The 12,446-nt window shown below is 46.6% G+C and overlaps 1 protein-coding gene across 1 annotated transcript in view; it reads right to left on the bottom strand.

Annotated features, from left to right (window-relative positions):
* ARSJ (arylsulfatase family member J) overlaps positions 1–5,841 on the bottom strand; it is a 33,908-nt gene extending 28,067 nt beyond the window's left edge. Inside the window, exon 1 of the mRNA XM_039710737.1 lies at positions 5,225–5,841. Within this exon, the coding sequence (XP_039566671.1) occupies positions 5,225–5,592 (368 nt within the window). The 5' untranslated portion in view covers positions 5,593–5,841. The remainder of the gene's footprint in view (positions 1–5,224) is intronic.
* Positions 5,842–12,446: the final 6,605 nt, after the last annotated feature.

Genomic DNA, 12,446 nt, shown 5'->3' with positions numbered 1-12,446 from the left:
GGCCTAAGGGGAAAAATCTTGAAAATTTCCAGAGAAAATGAGGATGAAGAAAACAGGAATTTCTAGGAGAAAACTGAAATTAAACTTTCACACAGTATTTTCTCCCAGAGTGAACGCTGAAATAGTTTCTGGCATTTAGTAGTGTTTTATTCACACCATGCCTCAGAAGGCCTTCTGTATTAATCTGTCCTTCAAAAAAGGCACAGATGAATCCAAGCTGGAAGAGACACGATCCAACTCAACCCTTTTCCCCAAGACAGACTCAGCTATGTTATGTCATTGCTGACATATCCTTCCTAATGACTCCAGTGCAGAAACCCAGCAATTTCTCAAAGCCACCCGTTCCAGGGTTTCACAATCCCTGTGTTGCAGGTTCTCCCTCTGATCTGACCTGAAGTTTTCTTGCTCCAGAAAGCCCCTCACTTCTTGTACCACCCAGCATGACATTGAACCCACACGATGCCCTTTCTATGCAGAGCTCTTAAAACACCAGAGGCCTACCATGTCTCTTCCCATTTTTCTCCTCTTTAGACTAAACAGCTCCATTTCCTCTGATCCTTCCCCCTGAGTTATCTCCCTGAGATACTGATCACCCTCCTCTGGACGCTCTCCAATGACACAGACGTTGCTGTTGGAGAATGATGCCCAAGTTTGGGCAAAAGTGCTCCAGCCATGGAGAAGAAGGGCTCTTCACAGACCTACCAGGCCCCACATCCTCATAAACTCATGTGATGTTTGACGTTCTTGTAAGAGCATGACATTGTTGACCTCACACCCAGAGCATGATGCACTGCAACTCCAGCTACTTTTCTAAAGGAATACTAAGGAGTTGATCACCATCCTCAGCCTGTTAAATTTCTTCCTGCTTCAGGAATTCAGCAGAGTATCTTCTATTTATCACTGCTGGCTTTAATTTTGCTTTATTTCAGATTATGTCTCTAATTTGTCAAGATGATTTTCAGTATCACCACAGTCCCTTAATGCTGGCAGGCCCTCCTATCTCACCAGCACATTTAATCAGAACATTTTATTTCATCATCTCAGCTCTTAATGGAAACACTGATCAGAATTAAACTCGGGAGCACTGACTGCCAAGCCCCTTTACTCCAGAGCAGATAAAGTATCAGGACACCTCTTGGTACTCAAGCTGATATTCTGCAGCCCTCACTTGGTTAACTACAGCACAGGGAATGTATGTAATGGAGTGTTAGATATGCTTCCCAGTATCCTGTCAAGGCCCCAGGACCCTTGACTGCAGCTCAGAGCACAGCAGGTAACTTCCCAGCCCCACACTGCTGTTCTGGCTCCTTCCCAGAGCAGCACCCTGCTGGAACTGCAGCCTGGGCCAGGATGCACCCAGGAGCAGGGACAGAGGAGGCTGACCAAGAACTCGCACCCTCAGAGTACAGGATTTCTGTTTGCTTGAAGCCAGCTACGCTGCTTTCAACTCAAAGGACTTAGCCCACTCCTGTTTACCAAAATAAGTCTTAGTTTGCTCAAACATTGTCATTTTTAATGCTGAACTAGGTCTCACTGCACAGGGATGCCTAGAGCCATATGCCTAACACATATAGCTATAGATATATGCCTATAAATATGTGACATTTCTGAATTAGATAAGAGATATAATTACTTATATTACAATAACACTCAGATTATGCTTACCGATTATACAATCTATTTATTTCTGTCTGCTTTGGATGAGCAAATGCTCAATATTCCATTTTATCCCATGGGAAAGAAAAGGATATATTTCCCCAGACTTTCAGCATTTCCCAACATCTTCCATCTCTGCATTCCATCCACAGTGCAAAGCTCATTCCTGAGATATGTGCAGGGCTTCCATGACTCAGAAAATGAGTTCAGTTCCCACTGATTTGTAACTCCAGCTGTGCATCAGATTCTACAAAGAGAGATTCCTACTCCTGAATGGATGAGGAACCTTCCTGTGGCCCAGATGGATTCCAGTGCAAATCATGGTCCCCAGGCTACAAGTCTCATGGTCACCAGAAAACCAGGAGCCAGGAGGAGGCAACAGGTATCTAAATAAAGCCAAAAGCATTTACAGCGTATTATGTCTAGATTCCTCCTTATCAGTCAGTATTAATTGTCAGATTCCTTTGCTAAATTGGATATTGTTCCAGCAAATACCACTGCATAATGAACTGGGGAAGCTACCCCAAGACATGCTCCTCTAAGCTTACAGGCTTTCAGCCAGATCCTCATTCTGCTCAAATTATTTAGGTTTTGAGGTTCGCCTGCTACTTTCAAGAAGGAAATAACCAGAAAAAAAACGGTATCACACAAAACAATGCATCTGGAGACAATTTATGTCACTCACACCCAAGCCCAATGACAAGCACAGGTTTAGTCCAGCTGTAGGACGTGGGAGAGGCCGGGCAGTGTCCCAGAGCTGCCCAGGGCAGAGCACACCCTGTCACCCAGATCCCTGCTGCCGTCCCAGCTGTGCAGCTGCTGTGCAGAGCTGCTCCCTCACCTCCCTGCACAGCCCCAGCACATCACACTGGCCCTCAGCCCACTGGCTCACGCCTTTCTTCTCCATTCCTGAGGCTCGGCTCAGCTGCAAGCCCCCCCACACACCCAGAGGTAAAGCCCAAAATAAAAAGCTGTGGAAACCAGCCCTACTAGTGGCCTAAAAGCAATGGTTTTGGATGGAGTGAACGGGGAAAATGACAATACTGTGGGAAAGCAAGGAACGAAAGCAGCCAAAGGCTCACACACAGGGTGTGAGAAAGAAGATAGGGACTCGGAAGAGGTCAGGATGACAAGCTCATCAGCTGCCACACTGTGGTACAGCACAGGGGGAAAAAATAATTCTGCCTCTTCCTTCTAACACGTCATCTCCAACCTCCTTCCCTGTACTAGTTCACACACAGGACACGCAGCAAAAGAAGGGTCTCTACTAACACAGGCCATGGAGGGGCTGCCTGGAGACCTGTGAAGAACTTGGGCTGTTCGAAGTCTTCTCCAGAATTTAACTTCCACTTGGCAACCTGAGTCAGTCATGACTACTGTGATTTACACAAGTCCCTCTGGGTTTGACTGATCCAAGAGGTTATGCTTGGAACATGTTCTAGGTCAAGGTGCCCATGCCCATGGCAGGGACCTGGGCTAGGTTACCCTTTAAAGGTTCCTTCCAACCCAAACTATTCTTTGGCACTATATTAAGCACTGGATGTGCATTGGGAGGCATGGAGCATCCAGGTGATCCTCCAGAAGATGAGCAGGTCTTTAGCCTGGAACTAACACGTTTAAGAACTCAAGAAATAACAGCATTTGTTCTGGATTAGAAGTGTCTAAATCTTGGCCATTAAAAGCAGTCATCAAAGCATTTATCTTCAGCAAAAATGGAAACAGTATTCTCTGAACATGCCTTGTGAGTACTCTGCCCAGCCTGTTAACCCCTCACCAATCCCTCCCTGATTTCTCACTCATGAGAAATTATTCTCTCTCTACAGCTCTTTTTTCCCTAAAGTAGAACAACATTTAAAAATTGCTCTAAGGGCTTCAGACCAGCAGACAAAGAAAATAAAGATGAAGTATAAGCAAACTTCTTTTTTCCTATAAAAGTTTCCAAAACCAAAGACGGCAGATTTGCAGAACCATTTCTGCCTGGCAATCCAATGAAAAGAGCAGGGTTCCTCAGAACATGCCTACCTTTTACTGTATTTAAAGAAGGATCCAAATAGTTCAACTGAGTTACAATTATTTTGAACTTGTATTTTTCTCATATTTAGACAATCTCCGCAGCCTCCAAGAGCCAGAGCAGCACCCTGGTTCCACGGGAACCCGGTGATCCCATTCCTGCAGCTGCTGCATGAGTCATTCCTGTAGAGCGTGACATTGCCTTTGTAAAGCGCTGCTTCCCGAACCCTCATCCTCAGAAAGCTGGCTGGCTGCGTGCTGCTGGCGGAGCTCCTGGCCTCCAAGAGCTGCACGCCTCTAAAGACAAGCGGGATGCACCGAACGCCGCCCTGGCACACGTTTCCCTTGGAAGCTGCTGCTTCAGCTGCCGCAGGGCAGCTCTGCTCTTGGCAATGAGTGAGGAGGTGTCTCGAAACCACTTCTGAGCGCAGTCTGCTCAAAGAAGGAAAAATCAAAACAAAGACCTCTGTGGAATTCCTGCTCTAGATAATTCGTCAGCTCTCCATGCAAATCTCCCTGGTCCAGCAAGTCTGGGAAATAGACCGAGACTGGGAATTATCTCCGGCTCTACCACATGGAGATGTGAGACAGTTGCTTGTTTTATTTAACATGTGTTTCTTTTACCAGCAGTATTAACATGGCCTTGTTCCTGTTTATACTTCGGGAAAGGAGAAAATAAACTTTTTTCCTCTCATTTTGTTTTGTTCTTTTAAGAGTTCCCTGTTCCTGTCAAAGGGAGTTAAGTTAAACAGAGACAAGGAAGTTTTGTTCCAGAGTAAATGTGTCCACGCTTGGAGATTTAGAAATTGTTCCTACAGTTCCAATGCATAAACTCCCTCCTTAATCCTCATTAACCTTCTGATGTAAGAAGGCCCTGAGGTTGGGTAATTATTTTGTTAGCAGACCACAGTATAATAGAACTTTAAGGCAAAGCACATGACACCCCCACAGTGCTTACACCAGTTAGGAGAGCCACCTATTTCAGTGGCTTAAGAGTAAAGTTTGTAATTGTCTGCAAAGCGACAAGAGCAATGTTGCAGCTAGGAGGGTGCTGAGAGCCTGAACTCCCTGTGCTCACACTGGGACGCCGCCTCATAAATGCAGGATAACCCTTGGAGAGAACCCACACCAAGACAATGCCAGTGAGACCCGTGACCCCGCTGCAATGAACCCAGAGCAGAAAACGAAAGGCTGCCATTCCTCCTCCCCTGGGTCCCCAGGAAATCACAGAGCAAAGCGGAGCTGCTGGCTGCCAGCAATAGCAGCGTTACCAGACAACCAGCACGTCTGTCAGCGATGCTGTGAGCACCAACGTGCTCCCGCACTCCGCGGGGCAGCTCGCAGTGCTGAACCCTCCTGCCTCCCCGGGTGACAGCTTTATTACACTGTTTCAAACCTACGACAAGTCCGTTCCATTCAAGGGTTTTGAGGGAACCAGAGAGGCACCTTCTGCCCACAGGATAACCCAGACATGAACCTGCCAGGTTCACCCGTGCTCTTTCCAACAGGGACAGCGTTTAGGCTGGAGAAGTGAATTATGAAGTAGTAGCAAACTTACTTTCCAGTGATCAATTGGCTTCTGGATGGTGTACACATGGGCTGGACATAGTAGTTCTCCAGCTTGACCCCTTCGGCAGCCAGCTTGTCCAGCGTGGGCGTGCGGATCTCGGACCCGTGGTACCCCACGTCCCTGAACCCCTGATCGTCGGCCAGGATGAAGATGATGTGCGGCTGCGAGCGGGGGGTGCCGGCTTCGGGCTCCTCTGCCAGCAGGTTCCCCGGCGCCTCCCCGGCCCCTCCCCGGCGGCTGCCCCAGGCCAGGTAGCCGCAGGTGAGGAGGCTGAGCAGGGACAGCCCGGCCAGCCCCGCCGCCACCATCCTGCCCGGGCTGGGGCGGCGCGGCCAGCGGCGCCCACCGCGGGCCATCCACCGCGGCGGGAGGGCAGAAAAGCAGCGACGAAAAGCAAACAAATCAACAAAAACCCAGCAAAGCCAGGCGGCCTCGGGACGGGCAGCGCCCGTCAGGGCTCCCGCCGGGCGAGGGACATGGCAGTCACCCCGACTTGGGCGACTTCAGCCGGTGCCGGAGCCGGGCGGGTGGGCAGGGCCCCGCCGGGGGTCACGGCACCCTCGGCCCGCCCCCGGCCCCGCGCCGGGGCGCCGCTGCCAGCCCGGCTCCCGACCCGCCCGCAACTCTTTCCTTCCTTTCCCTCTCCTCCCCTCTGCCCGCCCCCCGCATCCCAGAGGAAAACCCCCCACCCCGTTCGGCCGCCAGCCCCAGCTCCCCCCCACAGCGAGGTGGTCCTGCTCCTTCCGCCCCCTCGAAATATTGATTGTTTTAAGTGTTCCTGACTTGGCCACAAACATCTGGAAGGTATGAACGTACCGGATTTGTTTCCAGCCACAAAACAGCCCCAAATCCCAGACCCTCCAATTCTGGCGAGGCTGTGGCAAACGCCAGGAATGCGCCTTTGCAGAATACAATCGCTTTTAAGAATTTGGGTTAAAGTACGAATGTGCTGCAGTTGCAAAATACAGCTTCACCCTGTCCTGGAAGACACCGAGTCAAGCACAAACTGATATTCACACACGATTAGGCTGAAGTAAATCTGCAGTTCTGACCTGTCTAACGTGAGTCAGCATGAAAGACTTTTAGTCCCACCAGGTTTTATAAAGTATTAACTCTTAAACAGGCACTTGGACCAAGCCCTGTAGTTCCTGCACCTCTGTGCTAAGCTCCAGCTGGTCCCTGCCAAGGGACTTTCTACACCCCTCTGGGATCCATCCCGGATTAAAAATAAAGTAGTGCTGTCTTGATTGAGCTTTAATTTGGGTCAAATCTAACTGATTCGGTTCACATCAGGTTGTACAAAACTGCCCCCACTCTAAAATTTCCATTGAAAAAGACCTATTCAGAAATAACTGTTATGTTGAAGTTTTCAATGCTACAGCAGGAAAACATGGAAGTAAAAGCAGATTTAAGGATTTCAGTGTGCTAAGTAAGGGCTTGTCCACGCTGAAAAGTAATACAATAAAGTTACAACTGCACCATAAAACTTGCAGTTTAACCTGTGAGGCAGAACATCTTCTGAAATCACAGCACGTTAACATAAGCTCCTAAAATCTGAAATCTTAATGAAACCGTGATATTTTTATCTAGAATCCCTGCCCATGGCAAGGGAGTTGGAATTAGAAGTTCCTTCCAACCCGAACCATTCTATGATTCCTTGAAGTTACATTCCCTTTAAAAGAGTCTTCCATTCCAATTTTTACTCCTGCCTCCTCCTCACGCTTACAACACCAAAAGAATGTATGTAGACACCTAAATCCATAAATGGTCAAGTGCAAATCGGGTTAGTGATGCCATTTGGCCTTTAACACAAACAAAACAGGATGCTCCCCTTTTAATGCAAGCTGTAGTAGCACCATGGACCCAGACAAGCATCAGAGCATCATAATAAGTATCTGACCAAATGTATATACATATTTTTTAGCAGTGAAGTAGGAAAAATATATTATTAAGAAGATGCCGTAGAAGAGCTCTAAGAGGACAGGAGAAGAGCAGAGCCTGTGACTTTCCAGTGTCCCGTTAACCATACCAAGCCCTGTTAGTCCCCACCCAGCTGCAAATGAAAATATTCCAGGGCAATCTCTGCCAGACATCTATAAACTTGACCTTCTCTCTTTTTGGGCCTGACAAAGCTTCCCTTTTTAATTTTTTTTTTCCTCCCACTTTTGCAAAAACAAAAGTAGGCTTATGTCAGCAAAACACTCAGCTGACCTTCAAGCAGAGAGGCCTTAGAAGATAATGTGCTATTAATATTCTACTTAAGGAAATATTTGTAGATGCTCAGAAATTGTAGCCAAGGTTTATGGAGCCCATTCAGGATGCTCAGTGAAAGGAACAGAAGAGTTGTGAAAGCTGGAGGAAGTAATTATTCCCTGAGGGGGAAGAAATCCTGAACATCCATAGGTATTTAAACTCCAGTGCAGTGAATACATTAATTCTAACATACACTAGTTAAAACTGAATTTAGCACACCATTAGGAAGGGATATATTTTTAGCCCTTGCTATTCAGTCTCTGTGTGCACTGAGGCCATAAAATGAGAGGATGGCTGCAGTTGGAGGCTCATCTGCAGTTACCTGCAGCCCGAGTGGGGGGCTCTTAGAGCTACCCCTGGCTGGTTCTTTCAGGTCAGGCTGCCACCAACCTGCTCTTCCCGAGCCAGACGTGTCTGACACACAAAGATATCCAAAAAAACCCAGGTGTTGTGTTTCCTTTCTCTGCCCTGACCAGCCCTTGTGCCAGCTGCCTTGCAAAAGTGACAGTCCTGTGGTGCAGGAGACTGGAGAGAGCTCCAGCATGAAGGCTGGACATGCAAACTCCCATTCCTTGTGCCAGCACTGTTCCTGAGAGAGAGCTTCACTCCAAGGGTCTGTCTTCCCAAGAGCTTCACAATAATAATGGTGAGCTCTTGGGAAGACAGTTTATAGAAAAAAAAATAGATTCAGGTGCTAAGGCTCCTACGGTAACATTTTAACTGTTTTTCTAACCCTTACCTCAATCTTGAAAAGGTAACTCTTCCTAGCTGGAGAAAGGTAACTCTTCCTAGCTGGAGCCTACATGTTTCTCTTACCTGTGACTCACAGCTGTCAGTAACCAGGAAGGATGCAATTCGGGATGTGCAATTCAGTGCTCTTCCTAATCATGCCTGAGGCCAGGAAACTTCGTCTGCCTGAAGAACAGCTTTGTGAACTGCTATTTTTAGCTGAATTGCTGCAACTAGAGGAAGAATGAAGCAGGCTTTGGCCTACACACAGAGTCAATATTCTACACATTTCCAAGAACAGTAATTCCTGCGCATTTCCTTTCACCTCGTTCATTTCTGCATGCCCCTGTCCTCAGCATACCTTCCTCACAGGGAAGGAAAAGGCAGGACATCCCTGCACTCTGCTTTCCAGGTGGGTGCTGTGCTTTTGCCAGGCACTCATCACAGAAAACAGCAAACTACAACATGAATAGAAGTCTGGTGAGTCACAAGCTTGACATCATTCCCTTTGCCTCCTTTGGTGGACCCTGGTAATTAATTTACAGATGTGCTGCTTGGGAATGCTCAGATTCCACCCATGGCTTATTCCCTGCTTTATGATGACATAAACAGAGCTTTGCTCTTAGCTTATTCTATATTTAACACAGACTTTCCTCAACTCCCCGTCGTATTTTATAGGCAAAGGTCCAGATTCTGAGCTCAGCTGCCTGCCCTGATGTAAAGTGGAGTCACTCAACTGACGCCAGTCAAGTCACTGTGGAAATCTGGGATGTGACCTTAGATATCCCTCTCGTGTCAGTCCCTGTAATCACTGAAACAACACAGCTTTGGAGCTGCTGCTGGCCTTCCTGGAGGAGTCTCCCATTTCCCAGTTACACAAGGTTTATGGTCCCAAGTGAAATGGAACCAAGTCTTTAAATTCCTGTAGTCCTACTGAAATGCTGCTTCTGGAAACAGCAGCTGGTGTGCTTCTGCAGGAAAAGGGGACATTTCAGTAGCAGAGGCCAGAAGAAGTCACAGAATCACAGAATGGTTTGGTTTGAAAGGGACCTTAAAGACCATCTAGTTCCCTTCCTGTGCCATGGGCAGGGACAGCTTCCCCTAGGCCAGGTCACTAAGCACGGGTCACAGCTCTCTGGCTGTCAGAGCAAGGGGTGTGGACACCTTCTGGCTCTACCGAGTTTCTGAAGAGCCAAATAATTTGAAGAGGTTACAGCACACATTCAGAGGCTGCCACAGCCATCAGCATGTTAGTGCTTGGAAGCTTTGGCATGTTGGCTGAATTGCTTTCTCAGCTACAGTCTCCAGCACGGTTTCCTTGCCACTACCAGTACAGAGGGAACAGTATCGTCTGTTCCTGAAGCGTGGGGCTTTCCACAAAGGTCACCTGCCCTGTTTAAAACTTGCACTCCTGGTCAAAATTAAACTCTAGTGCACTATAAAAGGTCAGAGCAAGAGAAGTGGGGCGAGGCATGAGCTTACAACGAATGCAATTGAAACATAAATCTAAGAAGTTTAAACAGGATGCAAGATTTATTCTCTTCTCAAAATTACTGAAATTTTACAATGGAAGAAAATTGTCCTAGTTTAGGAGACACCACAGACTGCTGCAAGTGTTCTACCAACTGCCTGGCATTCACATAACAGGACATTTTTATCCCTTGCAACAATAAAGCTGAAAATAGAGACTGGGCAAAAGGGTACAACTACAGCAAAAATATAATTCTAAGTATTTCTTTTGGTCTTGGGACGGATTTGATTTCAAGGTTATGGGTGCACAGCTGACAAAACGCCGTGCCTTTCCAATGCAAGCTTTAAGGGAGAGAGATGATTTAAACCAGGAATGGTGCTTGTCCTTAGAAGGAAGAATGCTAATGAAGTGTTTGTAAGGCTCAGGATGTTTTAAATAGCTGTTAAATACTAGAAATGGCATTTGGATGATTCACTGCTACACACCAAATAAAAGCTTCATGCATACAGAACTCTACAGATTGCAATATCAGAGATTACTCTGGTAATAAATTCTAATATCACCTTATCATGATTCAGGCAAAAAAAAATCCCAACAAAACAAAACACAAAAAACCAGAAAACCCAACAATCACAACCCCCAAACAGCCAGTCTTTACCTCCACCAAAAAACCAAAAAAAAGGCCCAACCCAAACCTACCCCAACACCTCACTCCTTCACCTTTGCCTGGGCCATTTCGTTCAGCTCGTTTCTAGTTCAGAATTATGAACTGCTAGAATGTCACTGCTGCAGAGAAGTGTTAGGTAATGGATCATAGATGTCACGTCTGTGGCTCAGGAATCCCAGCTACTCAGAAACCAAACAGGAGGACTAAACTCAAAAGCAGAAGTAAGCAGTCAAATCAGAGAAACACCAACTTGCATTCCTCCTGCACACACTGGGAAGAGCAACAAAGCTTGATCTGGCACACTCCTTATCTGCCTGGAGCCGGAACAAATGCCTCGTGTCTGGGAAATGGGTCCCTTCCAGCACCCAGCAGCTTGGGGATTTCCTGACTTTACTGTGGCACAATCAATAATTGGGAGGGAAATGATATGGTTTTCTGTTGAACCTGTTCCTGTTTTTGATTTCATAGCCAGTTTGGCTCATGCACTGTGAGAAATCTCTTTTTTGATATTTACATTAATACTTCATGCAAGTTTGGTAAATTATCTCAGTATGTGTGAACACAAGGTATTTCAAAAGATACGTTATTTATTATGAATATGAGAACGTATATTTTATGGGGGGTAAATTTCCTCATTTTATGAATGAGGCTCTATCTATCACTCCTTAGAAAGGTCTTTGGCAGAAATGACCTCTCCATCTACAGAGAAGATAAATTGCATTAAAGCTGCTGTGCAGATACAGACTTGTGATCCCAATTTACAGCCTGCTGGAAAAAGAGTCCTCGATGGACTGGAGTCCAATAAAGCTCTTTAGCACGGCGCTGCCAAGACAATTCTTGTTGTGGATAATGGCTGCATGTACCCTTTTCTGCTGCAGGCACTTCTTTCTAGGATCTAGGATGAAATCATCAATTCTTCCAAAATTAACAGAGCAGCTACACATGTAAATGACAATTAACAAATTTACATTATCTTTAAAACCCCTTGCTACACTAAAACCACTTCCTGTGTTCAGGAAAACTACTCTCTACTTTGTGTCATAAAGCAGCAGGTAAAGGCATAACTAACCTGGCAGAAAATAAGTGTTGCTTAGGAACCAAGAGGTAAGGAGGAAGAAGAATGCATTTATCAAACTCTACTGCAAAAGCTGGCCAGAATGGAATTCAGAGGCACACTGAACCACAGAAATGTAAAATGTAGGCAGCAGCGTGTTGTGAACACCGGAGCAACCAAAACCTGCTGATTAAGGTCAATCAGCAATTAAAAACCATAAAACCTCTCTGATTTCACAGCGGGTGATAAATCCCAGCTGTACATCACATTGTATAGGAGCGTGTTATGCAAATGAGAGCCTCAGGGCACTGTTGCAGTGTAAGCAATAACAAGGAGCCGAAATTCTGCAGGTAGAGTGTTTCTCTCTCTTCCTCTAGGAATGTGTGAGCATTCTCAAAGTCAGCAGCTCCATAGGTTAGATGGGATTTCAGCTGGGCCTGGAAGAGTGCCAGGATTTCTGAAAACATACCATCCCCTGCCTGCCCAAACTGCACACGTCATGAATTAAGAATTTTCTGAGAACCCTTTCCAGCGTTCTGCTCTGGTAACATCACACAAATGGCAGCTTGGATTAACAGCCCCAGCACCGTGCTGGCCTTGTGGATGAAGCCCCACCGAGTCCCTCTTCCGAATTCCTGTCAGGCATGTTCAATGGCTCGGATCAGGCTGTCTTTTCAATTACACACAAACCTTGTGAAACATCTCCACCGGTAACCAAACACTCTGTGGGCAATGAGGAAACTCAATCCTCTTTCAGAAGATCACCAAAGTAAAGCTCTGCTCTCCTGTAACAACAAAGCTGGGATTCATCATCACGCTCTGTTATCCTGCCTCAGCACCCATCGGCTCTTAGCTGTTCTCAGAATTCCGCATTTCTCCATCCCTTTTCCAAGCACAAGCTCAGCTCCTCTGAGAGGACTTTAGACAGACAGAGCTGTGCAATAAAACCAAGCTGCTCTCCCAGGTGGGTTTGTGTTTCCTTCCCCACGCTGAAATGAAAACCTCCTGTCTCCCGGCCTTCCCGTTCGGGATGAAT

The sequence above is a fragment of the Passer montanus genome, unplaced genomic scaffold (genome assembly GCF_014805655.1).
Source record: "Passer montanus isolate IOZ18808 unplaced genomic scaffold, ASM1480565v1 scaffold23, whole genome shotgun sequence".
In the NCBI taxonomy this organism is placed as follows: domain Eukaryota; kingdom Metazoa; phylum Chordata; class Aves; order Passeriformes; family Passeridae; genus Passer; species Passer montanus.
Note: the sequence above shows the minus strand (reverse complement) of the source record. Positions and strands in the feature narration are given on the sequence as shown.